The sequence below is a fragment of the Sorex fumeus genome, unplaced genomic scaffold, assembly GCF_029834395.1.
Source record: "Sorex fumeus unplaced genomic scaffold, SorFum_2.1 ptg000086l, whole genome shotgun sequence".
NCBI lineage: Eukaryota > Metazoa > Chordata > Mammalia > Eulipotyphla > Soricidae > Sorex > Sorex fumeus.
Window position 1 is genome coordinate 8,491,693 of NW_026606143.1, and position 23,551 is coordinate 8,515,243.

The 23,551-nt window shown below is 51.1% G+C and overlaps 1 protein-coding gene across 2 annotated transcripts; it reads left to right on the forward strand.

The window, feature by feature from the left end:
* Positions 1-23,334, forward strand: CUNHXorf38 (chromosome unknown CXorf38 homolog). 2 transcript variants are annotated; one of them, XM_056131313.1, is made up of 7 exons: positions 1-239; positions 399-533; positions 10,900-11,019; positions 14,204-14,353; positions 15,821-16,000; positions 21,936-22,086; positions 23,103-23,315. In XM_056131313.1, the coding sequence occupies exons 1-7, from the start codon at positions 24-26 to the stop codon at positions 23,207-23,209; spliced, it is 1,059 nt and encodes a 352-aa protein (XP_055987288.1). In that variant the 5' UTR covers positions 1-23; the 3' UTR covers positions 23,210-23,315. The 2 variants fall into 2 exon arrangements, with proteins under 2 accessions (XP_055987288.1, XP_055987289.1); XM_056131314.1 differs by lacking the exon at positions 10,900-11,019 and having other exon boundaries at positions 23,103-23,334.
* Positions 23,335-23,551: the final 217 nt, after the last annotated feature.

Sequence of the window (23,551 nt, forward strand, 5' to 3'; positions counted from 1 at the left end):
GAGCTCCGGAGCGGGGGTGAGTCATGGTGCTGCCGGAGCTGGCGGCGCGCCTCAACTGCGCCGAGTACAAGAACTGGGTGAAAGCGGGCCACTGCCTGCTACTGCTGCGCGGCTGCCTGCAAGGTTTCGTTGGCCGCGAGGTGCTCGCCTTCCACCAGGGCCTGCTCGCCGCTGACCCCAGCCTGGGACCCCGCGCCACCTGCCTCAGCGGCTCGCGCTGCAGCCCGCGCGCCCGCCAGGTGAGCCCCCTGGCTCGGGGCCTCAGCCACCGCCCCTGTCCCGGTCCGAGCCCCGCCCCTCCCCTCCCCCCCCTCCCCAGTCCAGGGTCCCGGGCCCTCCCCGCTAGGTCTGAGGCTCGCCCCTCCCTGCCGGGCCCCTCCTCACCGCCCCCACTGTAGTTTCAGCCTCAGTGTCAGGTGTGCGCCGAGTGGAAACGAGAGATTTTGAAACATCACACCAACAGAAATGGAGACGTCCACTGGGGAAACTGCCGGCCGGGCCGCTGGCCTGTCGACGCCTGGGAGGTGGCCAAGGTAAGCCCCTGCGGTTGGGAGGGGAGACGCAGGTGGCCTGCGGGGAAGACTCACTCCCCGGGAGCCTAGAGCACCTGTCAGTCACACGTGCAAGCCTGGGCCTCCTAAACACCTGGAGAGTAAGGCCCTGCTGGCTGGGCCACTCGGGACCATTACCGTGCCCCGCACCCAACCCCGCTGGTGAAGCCCATCTGCTTCCTTCTGCCTAGCTGGCCCTGAGAACATCGCAAAGCTCAGGGTGCTGGGACGGATGAGAGGGTGTGCGAAGCTCCACTCCGAAGCACAGGCACAGTGTGAGCCACGTGGACGCATCATTTTGTTTCTCATACATTTGTATGACGGTGGCTAGCATCAGGTCAGTTTCAGGTGTGTGGAGTTACGATTGGAGATCCGAGGGCCAGAGCGATATGACTGTGGCTAGAGCTCTTGCCTCGACTGTGGCTAGAGTACTGCCTTGCATCGAGCTGACCCAGGTTCGACTCGGTTCCCTGAGCCCCACCAAGAGTGCAGAGCCAAGCCCTGAGCAAGGAGGATCCCTAAACGTGAGAGTAAGCCCTAAGCACCACCCCGTATGTTGTGGTCATCCCTGAAGGCAAGTTACTGTCTGTCATCACACAGTTGACCCTCATTACCCATTTGGAGGGGGTGGGCATTTTGGTGGTTGGGTGCTTGCCTTGTGGTGAACACCCCCAACACCTCATATGGTCCCCCAAGCGCAGCCAGGAGTAAGTCCCGAACACCGCTTTGTGGCCTAAATAACACCGTCCTCCAAGTGGAAACCAAAATCAATCTTCCCCACACACCCCCCCACCCCATCCACCATGGCCTCCTTTATTGCTGGTCCTACACACACTTTTTTTTTTTTTTTTGCATCACACCCGGTGATGCTCAGGGGTTACTCCTGACTCTGCACTCAGGAATTACTCCTGGTGGTGCTCGGGGGACCATATGGGATGCTGGGAATCTAACCTGGGTTGAGCCACGTGCGAGGCCAATGCCCTACCCACTGGACTATCGCTCCAGCCCCCTCCCACACACTCTTGAAGCCCTTCCCACTTTTCACTGCCATCCCCTGCCAGTCTTTTCCCTCCCCACGTTGATCTTCCCCCAAACCATGGTCTCCCTTTTTTCCCTTCCCTGAACTTGTCCGCTGACACTGGCCTTTTCCTACCCAGGGAACCCCGATGGAGCTGACTACTCTCACTTCTGGGTCTGGCTTAAGAGCCCGCAGTCTGACTGAGGCGCTAGGAGAGCTCCTCTTCCAGGACAAGCTCACTGGCTGGATCACCCTGTGCCTATACCCCTTCCACCTCCCTCCCAACTGCTGACCTTGCTCCTGCTTCTGGGAACTCTACTTCCCCCAGCCCACTGCCCTAGACGAACCCCATGCTTCCTCGTCTTTCTACCAAGCCTACTCTCAGTGCACCTCTTTTTCCTGCCATACCAGTCTCTTTCAGTTCTCTCCTCACATCTGTAATGGTAGGTACCATCTGCCCCAAGATGGACCTTCATTCTTCCTCCCAGTTTATCCCATCTTCACTATGGCCTTCATCTGTTGGTGTATTCTCATCCAGTTGTGACTCAGGGATTACCCCTGGTGCTTAGAGTCTATTTTTGGCACATTGTTCAGGGGACCATGGGGTGGTGGGCATCCAGCCATGCCTCCAGCATGCACAACATGTGCTCCAACCCTGCGACCTCTCTCCCTGGCCCTGTCCTCTTTTTGGGGGGGGGGGCAGAGAGTGGAGTGGAGCACACCCAGCAATGCTCAGGGCTTGTTTTGGGCTCTGCACTCAGGGATCACTCCAGGCAGTGCTGGGGATCGAACCCAGCTTGACTGTATGCACAGCAAGTGCCCTGCCAGTTCCGCTAAAGCTCCAGTGCCCTATTTATTTATTTATTTATTTATTGCTCTTGGGGTCATACCCGGCAATGCACAGGGGTTACTCCTGGCTTTGTACTCAGGAATTACTCCTGGTGGTGCTCGGGAGACCATAGGGGATGCTGGGAATCAAACCCAGGTCAGCTGTATGCGAGGCAAATGCTCCACCCACTGTGCTCCCCCCTTATTTATTTTTTTTTTTAAAAAAGATGAAAGTAACATCATGCCTTGCAGTTCCAGGCCTGTTTCTTACACACTGAAGTGAAAACAGCCTTCCTCTAGACTGTGCCCAATGAATGGGTCTAGTGGCTCTAGATGCAATAGCCAGAGGGCGGAAACAAGACCAACGGTCATTTACACTAAGCTAAAGAGGTGCGGTTCGGTTCGTATCACAGACTATGTTGGAGCAAGAAAACAGCAATGAGGTCCTGACATGTGCTCCAGCAGTAGACGAATCTTGAGAGCATCATGCTCAGGCAAAAAAAAATCCATCGTCTATTATTCCGTGGGCATGAAATGTTCAGAATAGGCAGATCTGCAAAGACAGAAAGTAGGCTCAGGAGAGGTAATTGAGTCCTATACTAAGTTCTTCCTCAGCTGGGGAGTTTCTTTTCCTTTCCCTTCTGCTTTCCAATAAACTTTTCTATTTCCCTCCACACACAGAGGGGAGGGGGGTCGTGGCTCGCTAGAACTTGGAGAGCTTTGGGTGGGGGTTGTGGGAATATTCTGTAATTGAGTGGGATGATACTTGTACAACTCTGTGACTATACTGAAAACCACTGAATTGTTTTGGAAGACAATTGACATTTAATTCTCTTTGTTTTGGGGGCCACTAGGGTTACTGTTGGTGGTGCTCAGGGGTTACTCTCAATCCAGTGCTGGGGCTGGGCTCCTGGCAGTGTGGTGCTGGGAATCAAACCCAGGGGCATCAAATTAGCATACAAAGCTTGTGTTCAGCTCTTAGAGATTCCCCCCCCCTATATGCTGATAAACTGAACTATTAAAATCACTCTCTGGAGGAGCAGAGCATTAATCCAGTGGGTAGGATGTGCCTGGGCTTCAATCCCCAGCACCGCATATGGTCTCCTGACCTTCCAGGATGAACAGTGAGCATCGAGACAAGAGTAAACCCTAAACACCGCTGAACTCAAACCCCCAACCCTTGCTCCCCGCCTCCCTCCCCCCCCCAAAAAAATTTACTGTTTACAGGGTTTTTTTCCACTCTGGAGAAGCCCATGTTCTCTCTCGAACGCTTTCTCTTCTTTTTCTCTACTCTCACACCTTTCTAAGTAAAATGTCTTTCAATAAAACTGTCTTGCTTCATTGTTTTTTTTTTCATTGTTTAAACTTTGTTTCACTTCAAAGATTACTCTTTGCCACCTTCAGATACACTAGCAATATATGAGGTTGTAATCTCCAGCTGTATGCTGAACATTGTTATCTTCATGAGCTCTTCCTAGAACTTTATACCTTTTCCACCCCTTTCGGCCCTCCCGTGCACACCCTTAACCAACGGCTTTCAGCCCCCAGTCTATTCTCTGAATTTGGTTCTTTGTTATGGGGAGGGCACACCTGGCGGTGCTCAGGGCTTCCTTCTGGCTCTGCACTCACGGAATCACTCCTGGCAGCCTCGGGACCAGTGGTGGTGCCAAGAATCAAACTTGGGTCAGTTTAGCCACGTGCAGTGCCAGTGCCTGACCTACTGTACTGTCTCTCCACACACCCCAAAAAGAATCCCCCCTGAGCTTGGTTCTTTTGATTCCACTTCTAAGAGCAGTGCAGGCCAGAGAGGTAGGGATAGGGCGCTTGCCTTGTATGCAGCTGACCCAAGTTCAATCCCCGGCACCTACATGGTCCCCTGAGCTCTTAGAGCCAGGAGTAATCCTTGAGCATCGCCGAGTGTAACCCCCCCCCGAAAAAAAAAAGATTGGGCAGTGCTTGTCTTTCTCTTCTTTTGCATAGTATAATGCCCCCCCCCCCCAAGGTTGTTCCATGTTGCCAAGAACTGTACACTTCATCATTATATGAACCCTGGCAGTGCTTGAGGATTCTACTCCCCTCCTGGTGGTACTCACAGACCACCAGGGGTACACTCATCAGTGCCCAAGGGCCACGAGGTTCCAGAGATGGAACTCGGACGGAACTGGTCTGCTCGAGGCCCTGAGTATACAGAGGCTACTTCTGAGCTGGTGCTTGAGGGTCAAGTTGCTCCCTGTACTGTGTGAGGAGGGGTGTCATGGGTTGAACCCAGGCCTCTTGCATGCAAAGCCTCTGCTGCGGCCCTCCAGCACCGTTTTTAGACGTCTCCTGCCTGCAGTGCCACCAGCCACTCTTGAAATTCCCCTGCTTCTGTAATGACATTCTCTCCTAGGCCTCCTCCCATTCCCAGCTTCTCAGCCACCACCTCTGTCCTTGACCTGCCATGGGCCTCCTCCTCTTTTATTTTCAGTTTTTTTTCCCCCTGGAGAGGCAGGCCATGCTCAGTTATGCTCAGGGGTAATCCTGGCTCTGCACTCAGGAATCATTCCTGGTGGTATTCGGGGGACCATACAGGATGTCGGGATTGAACCCAGGTTCATATGCAAGGTAAATGCCCTTCCCATCCCACTGTCACTATCACTCTGGCCCCCATAGGGCTCTTCTTTCCCCTCCTCTGGTGGTACTGGCCAGGCCCATGGCCTAAACCATCGGAGCCACCTTACTGCTGATGGCTCCCAGATTGGTAGCTCTAGCCCGGCACACTTGGCGCCTCCACCCCATCCCCAGGCCTGCTGTAACTGCTCACAGGCCGACTCCAGATCTCTACTCCCCAACCTCCTCCGTGATCTCACCAGCTACCTACAGCATTCCAGTTGTCACTCAACCTTTCTCACAGGTCCCTTTGCATGATACTGCCAGTTGCACCTGCCACCACCCTCACCCCAACACCCCGACTCTACTCTCCAGCTCCATCACACAGCTTAGGTTTCCTCCTGTGCTATCACGGGGCTGGAGAGTTAGCACAGTGAGTGGGGCATTTGCCTTGCATAGCGGCCAACCCAGGTTTGATCCCTGGCATTCTGTATGGTCCCCCAAGCATTGCCAGGAATAATTCCTGAGTGCAGAGCCAGGAGTAACCCCTGAGCATCGCCAGGTATGACTCCCCCCCCCCCAAAAAAAAAATCTCCTGTGCAATCTCCAGCTTGACACATCCGAATCTGACCTCCTCTGGTCAATAGACAAAGAATGCAAGTGGAAATGTTCATTTCCTTCCCCTGCCAGAAACCCTTGGATGGCATCCTGATGGCCTTTGAGTGTGTGTGTGTGTGTGTGTGTGTGTGTGTGTGTATGTGTGTGTGTGTGTGTTGGGACCACAGCTGGTGGTGCTCAGATTTTATTCCTGGTTCTGGGCTCAAAGGTCACTCCTGGAGGGGCTCGGGGATCCCTGTGTTGTGCCAAGGATCAAGCCAGGGTCAGCTGCATGCTAAGCAAGCACTTTACCCCTGTAATACCTCTCCAGCCCCTCCTGGAGGCCTGTGAACCAGCTGTAAGGGCCTCTGCAGAGCCATGGAGGCCCCCACACGATCTGGCCTCAGTTCCTTCCATCTCTTCTCCCAGTGCTCAGGACAGAGACAACACTGTGGAGTAACCAGCTGTAACGGCCGTTCCTCACCACACTGCATTTAACAGACCACACAGCAGCATCAGAACCTGCTTTCAGGGCCAGCGAGCTAGCACAGTGGGTAACCTTGCACACAGACGACCCCTGTTTGATCCCCAGCACCGCACAGTGTGCCCCTGAGAACAGAGCGAGGAGTAAACCCTGAGCACTGCTGGGTGTGCCCCCCCAGATGGAAAAGAACCTGCTTTTAGGGTTCAGGGAGTTGGTTTCAAGGGCTGGAGCACACGAGGTCCCCGGCCTCGATACATACTTGACACTACATGGTCCCCCGAGCACTGTGCCAGAAGTTTCCTCCAAGCACGTCTGAGCATGACTTAACCCCTGCCCCATAGAAGATCATGCTTGATATGGCCAGGCAGGGCCTCCCTGTGGCTCCAGGTACTGATAAAAGGGAAGAATTATTAGAACAAAACTCACATGGGGGGCTGAAATGAAAGCACAGTGGGTAGGGCATTTGCCTTGCACGCAGCTGACCCAGGTTTGATTCCCAGCATCCCATATGGTCCCCCGAGCACAGCCAGGAGTAATTCCTGAGTGCATGAGCCAGGAGTAAACCCTGTGCACTGTGTATCGCCAGGTGTGGGCTGGAGTGATAGCATGCGGGTAGGGCGTTTGCCTTGCACGCAGCCAACATGGCCAACCCGAGTTCGATTCCTCCGCCCCTCTCGGAGAGCCCGGCAAGCTACCGAGAGTATCTCGCCCACACGGCAGAGCCTGGCAAGAGCCTGGCAAGCTCCCCGTGACATATTCGATATGCCAGACACAGTAACAACAAAGTCTCCAATGGAGACGTTACTGGGCCTGCTCGAGCAAATCGATGAACAACGGGAGGACAGTGACAGGTGTGACCCAAAAAAGCAAAAAAAAAAAAAAATGGAAGAAACAGGCTGACACTGGAGAAAATGCTCCACAGATGGGGCAGGTAAAGATAGTAGAGTGGGGGAGGCTGGAGCAATAGCACAGCAGGTAGGGCGTTTGCCTTGCAAGCGGCTGACCGACCCAGGTTTGATTCCCAGAATCCCGTATGGTCCCCTGAGCATCGCCAGGGGTGATTCCTGAGTGTAGAGCCAGGAGTAACCCCTGTGCATCGCCGGGTGTGACCCAAAAAAGCAAAAAAGAAAAAACAGAGTGGGTAGGGCGCTTGCCCTGCACGTAGCTGACCCAGCCCGGCATCAGTCCTGGCATCCTATCAGTCACCTGAGCCCACCAGGAGTGATCCCTGAATGCAAAGTCAGGGATAAGGCCCGAGCACCACCGGGTATGGCCTAAAACACCAAAAGCAAGGAAAAAGAAAAACAGAATTCTCTACAGACAGATATAGCTGGCGGATAAGACAAACTGCCTGATTTTGAGGCAGCCCCTGTGAGCTTAGTGCTTTCTCTCTACAGCAACTCAAGTTTCTTTCCTTCCTTACAGTAGTTTGCCTGTGATACATTTAATCAATTTCTTTTAACATTTGTAGCAACTACACTAGCGGGCTGAGCATCAGCTAGGTAACAGACACTGATGGAAAGTTACACTGTATCTTTTATTTCATTTTAATGGGGGAGGGCAGCTTAGGACCTCACCCTGTGCAACTCAGGGGGCCTAGCAATGCTGGGAGTCAAATCAGGGTCACTGTATGCAACTGTACTCTCTCCAGCCTCCCTGTGTTGTATCTTTTTCTTTTTGAAACTTTGAATCACTGAGATACACAGTTACAAAGTTGTTCTTGATGGAGTGTAGTCATACAATGTTTCAAACCTGGCCCTTCACTGGAGTGCTTGCCCACCACCAAAGTCCTGATACAACCTGTTTCTCACCTGATACAACCCCCCAGACTGGCACTCCCCCCACCCCTCTCTTTTTGGGCACTGTGGTTTGCAATACTGTTACTGAAAGGTTACCTACTTTTAGCAGTCAGTTCTTGTCCATTTGTCATTTCCAACTATTACTGTCATCGTAGTCCCTTCTCTGTCCTAACTGCCCTCCACCACCACCCCCACCTCTGACTCGTGCCAAGCTTACTACCATGAACCCGTCTTCCTGACCTTCATTTCTGTCATATTCTCATGCTATTTTTTAATATCCCCAAATGAGTGTGATCATTCAATGCCTGACCCTCTCTCTCTGACCCACTCCACTCAGCATGCTACTCTCCATGTTCCCAGTGTATCTTTTTTTTTTTCTTTTTGGGTCACACCCAGCGATACACAACGATTACTCCTGGCTCATGCACTGAGGAATTACTCCTGGCGGTGCTTGAGGAACCATATGGGATGCTGGGAATCAAACCGGGTCGGCCGCACGCAAGGCAAATGCCCTACCCGCTGTGCTATCGCTCCAGCCCTCCCCCACCCCCTGGTGTCTCTTTAAATAGGGACCTTTGAGTGCATACAAAATTCTCTTTAATTTTATTTATGTTTTGGTTTGGAGCCCACACCTAGTCATGCTCAGGGCTTACTCCTGGCTCTGCTTGAGGTCACTCTTGGCAATGCTAGGGGACCATATTAATGGTGCTGAGACTTGGGCCGGGGTCAGCCACATGCAAGGCAAGTGCCTGAATCCCAGTACTATACTTCTCTAGCCCACAGAATTCTTCTTGATTATGTAAGGTGCAGATGTGTGAGCCACCACATCAGACACATAAGCTCACTCTCCATGGGACACCATTACAAGCAGTACATGCGGGCAGCATTGTGAGCTGCTATGGTTAGGATTTTGGAGGGGGCAGTGCTAGGGATCGAACGCAGGGCTTCCCACTGATAAAACAGGCACTCACCCACATCTCCAGCCCCTTATTTATTTAGAGTGCAAAGGCAAATAGTTTTTCTTCTTTGGGAAGGGACTGCATGTCCAGCAGTGCTGGGGCCACTCCTGGCTCCGGGGAGTCACTCCCAGTAGCGTTCAGAAGACCCTGCAGTGCCAAGGACCCAAGCAGGGGCTTCCAAGCGCAGAGATGCGCTTCAGCCTGTTAGAGCTATCTCCGCAGCCCAGTGCAAGTAATTTTTCATGTCATCTTTTCTTGGCAGGAAGGTAGTCATTAGCCTCTCAGGAAAGTTGTTGCATTCAGATGTAAATTTGAAAATATTTCAAGGGGAAAACACAAAAAAGCATGCCCCAATCTTCCTCTAACATGCTTTGGGCGAGTCATCCCTAAAATCCTACAGAAGGCGAGATGGTGCCAGAGCAGGACGCGTCTGGCATATCATGGCATCACAGCCCCGGGATTGGGCCCGTGATTGCTGGCTGCTCACCTTGCACCGTCAACTTAGTAATTGCCACCAGCAACGGCCCATTAACATCCGGCACCTCGCACAGGCTTGGCCTGCATTAATCATCTGATGCACATGTGGCCCTCCAGGGGAGGTAGGCAAGGAGTTCTACACACACACACACACACACACACACACACACACACACACACACACACACACGCACCGTTTACTGATGAGGACCCTGGGAATAAGTTGTCACTGTCCTGTCACACTGTCCTCCCGTTGTTCATCGATTTGCTCGAGCAGACCCAGTAATGTCTCCCATTGTGACAGTTGTTACTGTGTATGGCATATCAAATATGTCACGGGGAGCTTGCCAGGCTTTGCCGTGCGGGCAAGATACTCTCGGTAGCTTGCTGGGCTCTCCGAGAGGGGCGGAGTAATTGAACTCAGGTCGGCCATGTTGGCCGTTTGCAAGGCAAACGCCCTACCCACTGTGCTATCGCTCCAGCCCAGGGAATAAGTTATTTGCCCAAAGTCTGTTGACAAGTGGCAGAGAGCTGGGATTTGAACCCTTGAACCCAGTCCTGTCCAAATGCAGCACTGAGATTCTATGATGGCTTGGTTGATTTGAAATTTGGAGCCCTCACCTGGAGGTACTCAGGGGTCACTCCTGGTGGTGCTCAGAGGACCCTGCCATGCCAGAGATCAAGCCTGGACCTCCAGGATGCAAAGCACATTCTTAGTCCTGCACGCTCCTCTGAGCTTCTCCAGAGCTCAAAGAGGAGAGCACTCCTGATTCACTTTCCCAAGTCACTTGAAAGGGCATAAAGGAACATACATGATAACCTTTCAGTATCTGTATTGCAAACCACAATAACCAAAAGGAGGGGAGGGGGGAGAGAGAGAAGCGAAGCACCCACCATAGAGGCAGTCTGCGGACATTGGTGGTGGGAAGTGTGCACTGGTGGAGGGATGGGTGTTGGAACACCCTATGACTGAAACCCAATCATAAACAGCTTTGTAAGGGTCTATCTCATGGCGATTCAATTAAAAACACTTGTTTTTAATTTTTCTTGTGGGGTTGGAGCCATTTTTCATTGGGTAGGGCACTTGTGTTGTACGCAGCTGACCTGGGTTCAATCTCTGGCACCCCCTGTGATCCCATGAGCACCACCTGGTGTGATCCCTGAACACAGAGCCAGGGTTAAGACCTGAGCACAGCCAGAACCGCTCTACTCCCCCTCCCCCCCAAAAGGTATTCCTGTTAGAGCTACTATTATTTAAAAATTCTCTTTAACAATCGAAGCTCTGAAGCTTTGGTTAGAAAAAGAAAACAAGTGCTTTCTACCCACACTTCCTGCTTATGCACCCTTCAGAGAAGACAGAAAACCAGTTCCATCCCGTGTGTGTATGTCTGTGTGTGTGTGTGTGTGTTTCTAATGGCAGTGGGACAGACATGGAGTCCTTGGCTCTCACCACTATTTCCCACCTCACATTGGGATTTCGAGCATCTGGCTTGAAGGCCCAGCCCTCGTTGTGGAAATAGGCCAAAACATTTGCCCTGTCAGTTCCTCGCCCTGGGGAGACTCAGGTGTCCCTCCTGCCACCCCACCCCCCTTCTAGGCCTTCATGCCCCGAGGACTGACAGACAAAACAGGGCCCGAGGAGTGTGACGCGGTGGCTCTCTTAAGTCTCATCAACTCCTGTGATCACTTCGTGGTTGATCGAAAGAAAGTCACCGAGGTAAGAGTACCCCAACCTAAAACCATACACCCCTCACCATGAGTGAAGCAGCCTGCACCGGTCTCTGCCCCAGACAGGGTATGCAAGGGGGGGACTGTTCCACTCAGAGTGGGGCATCTCCCGTGCACCTCCTGGGATGTCCTGTAGCCACTTATGAGCACGGCCCCGACTGGCTCTTTGGTTTACCCCCAAAGGCAGCTTCTCAGCTGCTCAAAATGTGCTGCTTGCTGTTAGAGTAGATGAACTACATATTTCTCAGCCCTCTTCTGCCATAAACAGCAGCAAAGGTGATTTCCCACAGTCAAAGCAAAGCACGGGTTAGAGCGATAGCACAGCAGGTAGGGCATTTGCCTTGCACGCGGCCAACCCGGGTTTGATTTCCAGCATCCCATATGGTTCCTCGAGCACCGCCAAGAGTGATTCCTGAGTGCATGGGCCAGGAGTAACCCCTGTGCATTGCTAGGTCAGACCCAAAAAGCAAGGAAAAAAAAACAAAGTACAGCTGGGGATGTGCCTTGCAAGCAACGTGTGAGCCTGCCATGGCAGATACATAGGGAAATAGGACAGGACATAAATGGATCAATAGCCATAACCTCTGCGCTATCTCTCCAGCCCTAGAGAAAAAAATGTCTAAAATTTAAGAACATGGAGTGTCTGGAGCAATGGTACAGCAAGGAGGGCACTTACCTTGCACGCGGCTGACCTGGGCTCGACCCCCAGCACTTCATATGGCCCCCCAAGCCCTGCCAGGATTGATTCCTGAGTGCAAAGCCAGGAGTAGACCCTGAGCATCCCCAGGTGTGACCCAAAAAAGGGACCAGGTAGACTAGGTAGATAACTACCTCAAATGGTATAGCCCCTGCCTAGCATGGGTAGGACTATTGACTTGAATCCCTGACACCACAGACCCACCCAGCACCCCTGGTTGTGGCCCTAGTGCACCCCCCACTTCCCCAAGTACAGTCAAACTATGGCCCTGGGGGCCTCCACGCACCACTGGCCTCAGTGGCTGAGCTCTGCTGGGAATGACCCCAGGACGCTGAGCACTGCTAGTGTGGCATCTATGAGAAGCACAGGGGCCAGAGAGACAGTACGGGGGTAAGGTACATGCCGTGTGTCACAATGCCCCTGGTTCAATGCCTTGCCACCATGTACAGTCCCCAGTGCTCTGCTAGGAGTCACATCTGAGCACAGAGCCAGGAAGAGCACCCAAGCTCAGCAGGTGCACCCCAACCTTCACTGAAAAAAGAAAAAAGAAACACCCCAGAACTTAGCACTCTTTTCCTCATATACCAGCATGGAACGTGCCCGTCTGAGTCTTATTGGCTAAACAGTTCCAAGACCCGATTCCAGAGTCCTGAAGGCAGCCTAGGCCCTAGAGGGTGAACAGTATGAGAAGAAAGCTCGGTGCTTAGCAGACTGGCGGATAGGCTGAGATTTTGCTCAGTTTCACTAGACAACACTCTGGCACACATATATTTTGCTACCAAGCTGAAAGGACTGAGAATCCTTTATGACATCAAGCAAACACCATCACAGCATGGGGTCAGGAAGATGCCTCAATAAGCTGGACTGTGCACTTTGCATGCAGGAGCCCCGGGTTCCATCCCTAGCCCCATAGGATCCCCTGGACACCAAGTGGGAGAATCCCCTGAGCTCCAGATGTGACCCAAGTTGCAAGATCATGAGGGCTAACAATAGTTCTAGGCTCAGTGAATGGAGAGATAGTACAGAGGGTAGGGTACTTGCTTTGAATACAGTCAACATAGGTCCAATCCTTAGCCCCACATTTGGTCCCCTGAATACCATCAGGAGTAATTCCTGAGTGCAGAGCTAGCCAGGAGTGAGCCCTAAGCACTGCAGGTGTGACCTGAAAATAAAGCAAAACTTAGTTATAGTCTTATGTATCTATAAATGTGTACATATTTGTGTATACAGAGATAAATGGATTTGGGGGTCACACATAGCGATGCTCAGAGCAGTGCCAGAGATAGAACCTAGACCTCCTGCATGCAAAGCTTGTGCCCCAGTCCTTTGCAATATCTCCCCTCTCTCTTTTATATTTCTTTTTTGTAAAAAAAACTATTTTTTAAATTTTGTTTTATTTTTATAAAGTTGTTCACAACAAGTTATTGCATTCAATATTCTAACACCAATCCCACCACCATTACACCTTCCCATCACCATTATTTTGAATTTTCCAAACCACCACTCAAGCCTGCCCCAGCAGCAGGCCCTAAATAATTTATTTTGTATTGTTTGTTATGAATAGTTTGCTAAATATCATTCAAAACAGTTTCCTTAGAAGAAAGTGTGTGAAGATTATTGTATCTCACCCTGGAGCCATTAAGCCCCTGTATAAGACATTACTAACATGTTGTTACAGGTTAAGCCTTGTGTGCTAATATTTTTTTATCCACATTGGTTGCCTTCTACTTTACACCCGATCCAATGTGGCGTGCTACTCCTGGTACATCAGTAGTATAGAGTATGAGATGTCATGGATGCACGCTCCAGGAATTCTAAAATTTTAAATAGGGTAATATAGCTGGAATTAAACTTTTAACTGGATGCTGACTTTGGGGTCTAGAGGCATCTCTGAAGCTTGTTGATCTCTTCTGAGATTTATTTGTGAGTCTCTGGATCATGGCCCTTATTGAGCTTATATGAGCAGTTCGTGGGCATGACTACCAGGCTCCTGGAAGAACGGGAACATGGGGGGAGGTCACCCTTTCCCGACTCCATTAGAAACTGGAGATTTTGGTCACAAAATCCACATACCTGAGTCTTTGACCAGATTCACTCATGGATGAGGCTCATCCTGAGCCTGTGGAGATCGGCCGTGAGCACGGCAGTGACTGGGTTCTGGAGGTTTTTGGCTGCTGAGACTCTGTTTGGGCAGGTGGAGGGCTCACCCACCCCTCTCTGGAGTGCCCCAGTGAGACTCAGCCTGGAGCAGGGTCTAGAGGCATCTCTCTCTTTTATATTTCTTGCCCCATTAATTTATTATTCATTTGGCAGGCATTGAGTATTCCCTGAAACCTTGCTAATTTAACAAGCCACACTTGAATTTTATAATTAACAAAGGCTTTCTGCAAGTTTCCTTTGGAATGACAAAAAACCACTTTAGCCCATCATGTTTGGTTTTTTGAGCCTCTCATTTATTTATCTCGTCTTTCTGTAGGTAATTAGGTGTCGTAATGAGATCATGCACTCTTCAGAAATGAAAGTATCATCTGCGTGGCTTCGAGAATTTCAGATGAAGATCCAAAATTTTCTTAATGAATTTAAGAATATCCCAGAGATTGTGGCAGTATATTCCAGAATCGAACAGGTTGGAAAACATACCTCCCAATACTAGCTAACACCTCCTGTAAAGAACTAAGGAGGGGGAAAAAATGTGCCACTCATTTAGTTTTTGACATTTCTTGGGGCTGCAGCAATAGTGCAGTGGGTAACCGGTACACAGCCAACTGTGTTCAATACCCAAAATCCCAGAGGGTCCCCGAGCCCACCAGGAGTAATCCCTGAGTGCAAAACCAGGAGTAAGCCTGGGTGTGGTCCAAAAATAAAAAAACAATTTAACATTTCTAGGGCTTAAACTAAATTTTAGAATATTAGTGGGAGGGGTAAGATCAGGAATTGGGCCGGGGAGGTTGCTCAAAGGACTGAGTGAACACATTGCATGTCAGAGCCCTGGGTTTAATCCCCAACAACTCCTAGTCCCCTAAGCAGTGCCAGGATTGACACTCAAGCACCGGGCTGGGATTAGCCTTTGAACACTGCCAGGTGTGGCCCCAAAACCAAAAATAAATTTAAAAAGCTAATTGGAAATCAGGAATTGTACTGGGTTTCCTGGCTTTTCTGTTTTCACAGGATGGTGTTTAAATGAGTCCTGAGAGAGCCGGGGCAATAGTATAGCCGGTAAGGCACTTGTCTTGCATGTGGCTGACCCAGATTCAATCTCTGGCACCTTATATGTTCCCCAGAGCACTGCCAGGAGAATCCCTGAGTGCAGAGCTAGTAGGAACCCCTGAGCACTGCTGTGTGTGGGTGGCCCCAAACCAAAATCAACCAATCAGTAATAAGCCCCAGGGGACCTATGGTTTGCTCGGCACAAAAGCATCAACTTGGCCAGTTTAAGACTGTGCGTTGGGTCCTGGAGGCTGCCCACCTGGGCCGAGGGTCGAGGGCAGCCTCCATGAGCACCGCAATCAACATATGTAATCCCTGGCCATCACCCCAGCCAAGTGTGTGTGTGTGTGTGTGTGTGTGTGTGTGTGTGTGTGTGTGTGTATGCCAATCATCACAAGATCAGCGGGGCAATAGGAGAGTGGGACAGCCTGGTGGTCTGAGGAGGTGGCCGATGCTTTGCATGCAGGTGCCCCACAGTTGAGCTCAGCATTTCGTGTTTCCCTGGCACCAAACCAGGAGTAGCCCCTAAGACACCATGGGTGTACTGCCTGCACCCCCCTCCCCACTAGTAGAGGAAGTTACTACTGTTTATACGTCTTTTTTATTTTTAAATTTCATTTTCATAAGGTTGTTCACATTAATCAATTATTTATTTAAAATAATTGATTAATCATTAATTAATCAATTAACATTTCAACACCAATCCCACCACCATTACACCTTCCCACCACCATTAGTTTGGATTTTCGCACCACGACTCAAGCCTGTCTGCCATAGGCAGATGCTAGATAATTTATTTTCTATTGAATTATAAGTTTTTTTTGAGTGATCCCTTAGACTATCTATCCCTTTCATTCCGCTCTCATCCTTGTTTGCTGTTCAACAGTTGTTGACATCTGACTGGGCTGTTTTCGTACCGGGGGAGGATCAGCGAGATGGGTGTGCCAGTGAAACTGGAATTTGCCTGAGTGCAAGCCAAGTGAATGAAATAGAAATGGAATTACTGCAGGAAAAACTCCAAGAGCTGTATCTTCAAGCCAAAGAACAAGAGGTGTTGCCGGAAGAGGTAAAAACAGATATGCACAGAGACAGACGCATGCGCCTGCACACAGGCGTGCACACACAACACACACACACACACACACACACACACACACACACAGCATTCTGCCTCCTCTGTCAATAAGCAGAGACCTGCCTAGAGGAAGCGGAACACGATTGAACAGGTTGCTGGTTACATTTCTAATCTACAAGTCAAATAACCTTCAGAAATGAATATTTTTTAATGAAGGAATTAATGTTTATTAAGTAATTTGTACATGACAAGTGCTGTTGGTTTCTTAACTACTTACAGCAAACTTGTGAGAGAGGGCATTAAGAAATGAATGTTCCGTGGGGCCAGGGAGATAGAACAGCAGTAAGGCAGTTACCAGTCTCCACCAGGAGTGATTCCTGAGTGCAGAGCCAGGAGTCACCCTTGAGCATCTACAGATGTGGCCCCAAAACCAAGACAAAGAAAGAGAAAGAGATGCAGGGGGCCAGAACAGTACGGTGGGTAGTACAGTGCTTGCCTTCCACATGTTTGACTGGGTTCAGTCCCAGACACCCCATATGGTGCCCTGAGTCCACCAGGAGTGAATCCCTGAGCACAGAGCTAGAAGCCAGCCCTGAGCACCCACAGCTGTGGCCCCAAAGCAACAACAAAAATGAATGTCTGGGGCTAGAGAGATAGCTCAGTGGCCCCGAGCACAGACTTTGCACACAGAACACCCTGGGCTTGATCCCCAGCACCACATATCACCCACTTTCCAAGCTCTGTTCCCCAAACACAGAGTCAGGAATAGCCCCTGAGTACCACCAGGAGTGGGCTTTAAACCAAAAATAAAGTATGTGGGGGAGAAAAGAAATGAATATATGTTGGGCACAGATTACCATTATTTACTCTTTATTTTTGTGAGACGGTATTATCACACCCAACAGTGATCAGAAACTGTTTCTGGCTGTGCTCAGGGGACCATATAAGTGCTGGGATTGGCAGGATGCAAGGCATCCTCCAGCCTCACCACTGCCTTTAAACATGTGGAATTGACACATATTTGTGCATCTGGTCTGTGCTGCAAAGCACCACGGCAGTGTCAGGGAAGCCACAAATGCTGCACAGGGGTTCTGTGCAGGCCAGAAGTATGGTGGGGGACGGGCGGGGAGGGTTATGGAAAAGGCTTTGGTGAGACTAACAGAAGCAACTTCGAGTCGGGCCAGTTAGCTAGAGAAACCAGGTGCTCGGAAGAAAGCCCAGCAGCAACAAGGCTGAAGGAATCATCAAGGCCAGGAGACAGCCAGGGAGCAGGGGCAGATGTGAGGGCAGGCCCGGCGGCAGGTCGCAGCCACATTTTGGAAGTTTTTTCTGTGCCACACCAAGGGCTGTGGAGCTTAACTCACCGCCGATGTCCGTGTGCTTGAATGAGCGCTAGGATCACCTGGGCCTTTGGGGCTGTGAGCTCTGGCCTGGCCAGGTGTGTGGAAGGGAGCAGGCCCCGGCTTTGCTTGGGTGGAGTCTAGAGTGAAGCGAGTGTGGAGCCGGAAGAAAACAGGGAAGGACGAGCTTAAAGGAGTGGCGTGGCTTGTAGCTGATGATGTTGAGAACTCTGACCAAGAAACAGATGGAGGGCTGGAGCAATAGTTCAGCAGGGAGGCCTTGCACTTGGCCGACCCGGGTTCGATTCCCGACATCCCATATGGTTCCCTGAGCTCCACCAGGAGTGATTCCTGAGTACAGAGCCAGGAGGAACCCCAGAGCATTGCCACGTGTGACCCAAAAAGCAAAAAAGAAACACATGGCACTCAGAAGGCTGAGGGAGGCACTCCCCACCCCACCCCTCACCCCCGTCTACTGACACAGGTGGGCTAGTCCTCAAGAGTCAAGCCCAGAGCATACAAGTTTATATATGTGCTCTTGGCTTGATGGTTCCTACAATTAAGGCAGTCTGAGGTTGGAACAGTCTGTTACAGGGTTTGGGGTTAGGTTTGGTTTTGGGGGGCCAGACCCAGAGGTGCTCAAGGGTTATTCCTAGCTCTGCACTCAGGAGTTACTACTGGTGGGGTTGGTGGACCAAAAGGAATTCTGGGGTCGAACTGCATTTAAGGCAAGTGCCCTACCTGCTGTACTACATTTTCTTTTTCTTTTGGGGTCACACCCAGTGATGCTCAGGGATTACTCCTGGCTCTACACTCAGGAATTACTCCTGGTGGTGCTTGGGGGGAACCATATAGGATGCTGGGCATTGAACCCAGGTCATTCACGTGCAAGGCAAATGTCCTACCCGCTGTGCTATCGCTCCAGCCCCTGTATGACAATACCATGTTGGTTTTTGTTTGTTTGGTTGGTTAGTTGGTTGGTTTTGTCCCACACCTGGTGGTGCTCAGGGCTTACACCTGGCCCTGGCTCTGTGCTCAGGGATCCTGCCAGGCTTGGGGAACCATATAGGGTGCTGGGAATCGAACCCAGGTTGGCCTTGTACAAGGCAAATGCCCTTCCTGCTGTACTATATCACTCCAGCCCTTGTTACAGGGTTTACAGCCAGTTTACATCTCAGTTTCTCTTCTCATAACCTGGCCCGATCTGGTTCTTACAACATTGGTACAAATGATGAATAAGCCAGTACCAGTACCTGAAGTGATTTGCTCAGGGGCCACAATCTGATTCCCTCTACAGGGACACTGGGGCCCAATGGTGTCCTCCAGTCCTGACAGGGAGTCCAGGAGAAGCAAGTCCCCTGTGTTCATCATGCCAGGGATCAAAGGAACTAGCTGGGCACCAGAAGCCCTTTCCAGGACTGGCTGGCTTAGAATTTTTTTTTCTCTTTAGGTCACACTCGGTGATGCTCAGGGGTTACTCCTGGCTCTACATTCAGCCAGAGCTCCTAACATTTCTCGGCGATCCATATGGGATGCCAGGGGTCAAACCCGAGTCAGTCACATGCAAGGCACTGTGGCCCTCGCTAGCTTAGAATTCTAAGGCATGGACTGAAGAAATAGTAATGGGGGTAAGGCACTTGCCTTGCATCCCACTCACCCCAGTGCTATCCTGTGCACTGCACAAGTACCCTCCCCAGCACCACCAGGAGTGACCTCTGAGCACAGAGCCAGGAGGGAGCCCTGAACATCACTGGGTGTGGTCCCCAAACCAAAAGTAATAAAGAAAAGGAAAAAAATCCCAAGTCATTCAGAGATCTTTGGCAAATCATTTCACCTTCATGACCCACCTTGTCCAAGGAGTCATTTTGCCGGTGGTCTCATTGCACAAGGAAGAGTGTGTGTTTCATTCGATCCCCATTGGGGCACCTCTGCAGTTTGGGGAAGCTCTTTAGCTTGGGTGTAAAATCTGTTCTGTGGGCTTGGGGTACACAGTGTCCCTGCATCTCTTGCTGTATTAGAAAATATCATGAGAGGGGCTGAAGTGATAGCACAGCGGGTAGTGCGTTTGCCTTGCACGCGGCCAACCCGGGTTTGATTCCCAGCATCCAATATGGTCCTCCGAGCACCGCCAGGAGTAATTCCTGAGTGCAGAGCCAGGAGTAATCCCTATGCATCACCGGGTGTGACCCAAAAAGCCAAATAAAAAAAAAAGAAAATATCATGAGAGGGGCTGGAGCAATAGCACAGTGGTTAGGGCATTTGCCTTGCACATGGCCGACCCGGGTTCTATTCCCAGTATCCAATATGGTCCTCCGAGCACTGCCAGGAGTAATTCCTGAGTGCAGAGCCAGGAGTAACCCCTGTGCATCGCCAGGGTGACCCAAAAAGAAAAATAAATAAATAATAAATAATGTTATGAGAGCTCAGCCCAGCTTGCTTGCCACTGTGGCTTTTTAGAAGCTGGTGGAAGCAGAGGAGACAGCCAGGGCCTGGCACTCCCTGTCCTCAAGGTACCAGGAGCTGTGTCTTCGTGGGGGAGCCGTGGTTCTTTGCCTGTTTGTGTACCCCAGAGGAAAATGTATCTGTGGCTCTACTCTCAAGGCCCAAGCTGAGGGACACCCTGGCAGTCATCTGTCATGTCTCCCCCCCCCCCATCCCCCAATTACATGCAAGGCAGGACTCTCCTTGCTCCCACCACACAGACAAACCCCCTCTGCCAGGAGCAAGTGAGGTCACAATGGGGTGTCAGGATGAGCCCTGAAAGGTTCTCGCTCCCAACCCTGTGCCTTCGCATGCCACACTGTGCATCTTGTAGGCCCAAAGAGTTTGCCGGGGTAAATCGTGTGCCCTCATTATCCTCTGCTTTATAGAAAGGAAATCGGGGTTAATTGGCTTGTCCTCTGGGTCCCAGAGTCTTTTAGAGAGACTTGATAAATCCTCCTTTTGGCACTGCCATCTGTTCGGTGGACTGTAACGTTTCTGCACTGCGGCTGTGTGGATCTGAGGGTAAAGGTTGTGGTGCATGAAGGTGGGCTTTTCTCCGCACCTGGCGCTGGGCCTCTCGGGCTCCTTGGAAAGTTCAGCAGCGCTTCAGGTGCTCGGTCGTTGCTGAGGTTGGTCCTCTCCCCACTGTCAGAGCATCAGAGATGCCAGATTGTGGAGACCGCATTGAAAATGCCTTCAGCTGGAAGCCAGGTGCTTCTCGGAAGCAACACAGAGCAGTTGGCCTTAAGGCGCTATCAGTGTAGGGACGGTACCATAGTACGGTGGGTCGGGCATTTGCCTTGCACGTGGCCCACCTGGGTTTAATCCTCAGCACCCCTTGAGGTTCCTCCAAATAAAACAACATGCTCAGTGGGAGGATACTCACGGGAGATGGTTAAATGCTGTGTGTGTCCAGAATCAAGAACCGGTGCCATTCCATTACGACCCCAGGATGCTTTAGTCACTGAATAACGGCGCTGGGAGGGTGTTCAATGATAATAGTGTGGACACACTTCAAAAGTCCAGTTGAGGGGCTGGAGCGACAGCACAGCAGGTAGGGCATTTGCCTTGCCTTGCACGCGGCCAACCTGGGTTCGAATCCCAGAATCCCAGCATCAGAGTAATTCCTGAGTGCAGAGCCAGGAGTAACCCCTGTGCATTGCCGAGTGTGACCCCCCCAAAAAAGAAAAAGTCCAGTTGAGAAAAAAATGACCAATGGGAGTCTTTTAGTGGATTGTGTCCTGGAGGGTAGGGGTGTGCCAGGGAACACATGTGCAGCAGAGAGATGGTCCTCTCCATGCTCCTCTGTCCACTGGACAAGCCTCAAGGATGCGTATTCTTTGCATAAATGTGAATACAGTGACCTGAGAGATAGTACAATGGATAGGGCGCTTGTCTTGCACATGGCTAACCTGGGTTCAATCCCCTCCACCCCACATGGTTCTCAAAGCACTGCCATAGGTGATCCCTGAGCATAGAGCCAGGAGTAAGTCCTGAGCACTACTGGGTATGGCCCAAAAACAAACAAAAAAAAATAGAAAAAGAAGAGAGAGAGAGAGAGAGAGAGAGGAAGAAAGAAAGAAAGAAAGAAAGAAAGAAAGAAAGAAAGAAAGAAAGAAAGAAAGATCTAGAGGGGCTGGAGTGATAGCACAGCAGGTAGGGCATTTGCTTTGCATGCGGCCGACCCGGGTTCAATTCCCAGCATCCCATATGGTTCCCTGAGCACCGCTAGGAGTGATTCCTGAGTGCAGAGCCAGGAGTAACCCCTGTGCATCGCCAGGTATGACCCAAAAAGCAAAAAAAAAAAAAAAAAAAGATCTAGAGACATATATGGTGTGTATGTGAATCCACACTTCCGTTTCACATGCCTTGGTTACTGTTTGGGCAGATAGATACACACATGTAGGTTAGAGCATTCGCTCTGTCATACAATGTGTAAGGAGCTGTCCTGCAATGACATTGTTCATCTGAGGGGACAAGCGAACCACACGCCCCCTGATATGGACAGAAGAGCAGGCGTCTGCCACTCCTTTTTTCCCTGGGAATTCCCACATTCGCTCAGAGAGGGTCTCAGCTCTACACGCTATGCTGTCTTTTTCCAGATCTTACACCGCCTGGAAGGAGTGAGAGAATTTCTGAGAAACAACAAGGATCTGAGCCAGGGTCTTGAGGAAGACCTGCAGAAGCTGGTTGACTTGTGCGGGCCTGCCTCAGAGGCCCCTCAGGGTGCCCCGCATGAGGAGAAAGTTTGCGGTGAGTTGCAGCCTAGAGCCCCCAGCGCTCAGCCAAGTGCATGCGACCTTCCTGTTGGACCAAAGCCCCCTGCCCACCCACCCCCACCCCGCAGCTCCGTGCTCTTTCCTCATCACGTCTCCCCATCAAAAGATTCCTTCCTGTCAGTCAGGTTTACTTAAACCACCGCCACTGAACTCATGCTGAGTGAATCCACTTGATACCACAAGCAAATACATTTTAGCCAGAGGGACAGCCCAAGGGTTGGGAGTGGGAGTGGGGCAGGGGAGGAGAGGTGCTTGCCTGGCATGCATCCAACCCTGGTTAGCTCCCCGGGCACTGCCACGAGCAACCCCCAAGCTTCAAAAAGACAAAAAAACAGGGGCTGGAGCAATAGCACAGCAGGTAGGGTGTTTGCCTTGCACGTGGCCAACCCGGGTTTGATTCCCAGCATTCCATATGGTCCCTCAAGCACCGCCAGGTGTAATTCCAGAGTGCAGAGCCAGGAGTTAAACCCTGTGCATCGCTGGGTGTGACCCAAAAAGAACAAAAAACAGGCCAGAGCGATAGTACAGTGGGTAGGACGTTTGCCTTGCATGCAACCAACCTGGGTTCAATCCCCAGCATCCCCTGTGGTTCCCTGAGCACTGCCAGGACTGGGCCCTGAGGGCAGAGCCAGGAGTAAACCCTGAGCATCACTGGGTATGGCCCCAAACCCCCAAAGAAAAAGAAAAATGTTTTAGGACTGGCGAGAGAGTTCAAATGGTAGAATACAGGTCGCGCATGTGCCAGGCCTTGAGTCTGAGCCCCCGTGCCATAGCCCACCACACCCCCAGTTCCACTGGACCCCAAGCACAGTAAGGACCCCTGCCAAGAAAGGTGAAGGCCATTTGAGGATTAAAGTGGCACCCCACCCAGCTCTCAATGGGTCATCATGACCAGATTGTTAAGTACCCAGATACACTTGTTCAAATACGTCACGGCCTCCAGTTCAATTGTTTTTCCTCTGATAAAGAACATGAAATTGTTTCTTTCAGGGAGTCCTTTGGCAGCAGCCAGGCCTGGATCTGAGGACTCCACACCCCACCACCTCAGCCCTCCTTTTCTGCGCTCCGTGAAAAACTCGCCAGAGTACCTCACTTGAGCAAACAGGAATTTGGGTGATGGCTCCAAGGGCTGGAAGTGCAGACTTTGCCCCAGGCACCTGCACCACCTCAGCATTTCCTACCCCCTCCGGCACCACTGGGTCTGGCCCTGAACCCAAACCAAAAATACAGCGGAGTTTTTCTTGAATTTTCCTAAACCCTCCCTTTCCTCGGATCCTTTGGGTCTATTTTTTAAATATAATCGTAACCTTGGTGCTGTGTGATCTCTGTGGCCACAGGACAATTTGATACTCGTACCCAAACTTGCTCTCACAGGGCCTGAGCGATAGTACAGCGGGTAGGGCATTTGCCTTCACGCAGCCGATCCGGGTTCAATCTCC

Coding starts and splice junctions, on each gene's coding strand:
- CUNHXorf38 (XM_056131313.1), top strand. CDS start 24: ATGGTGCTGCCGGAGCTGGCGGCGCGCCTCAACTGCGCCGAGTACAAG. Junction 240..398: donor GCAGCCCGCGCGCCCGCCAG/GTGAGCCCCCTG, acceptor CCCCCACTGTAG/TTTCAGCCTCAGTGTCAGGT. Junction 14,354..15,820: donor TATATTCCAGAATCGAACAG/GTTGGAAAACAT, acceptor GCTGTTCAACAG/TTGTTGACATCTGACTGGGC.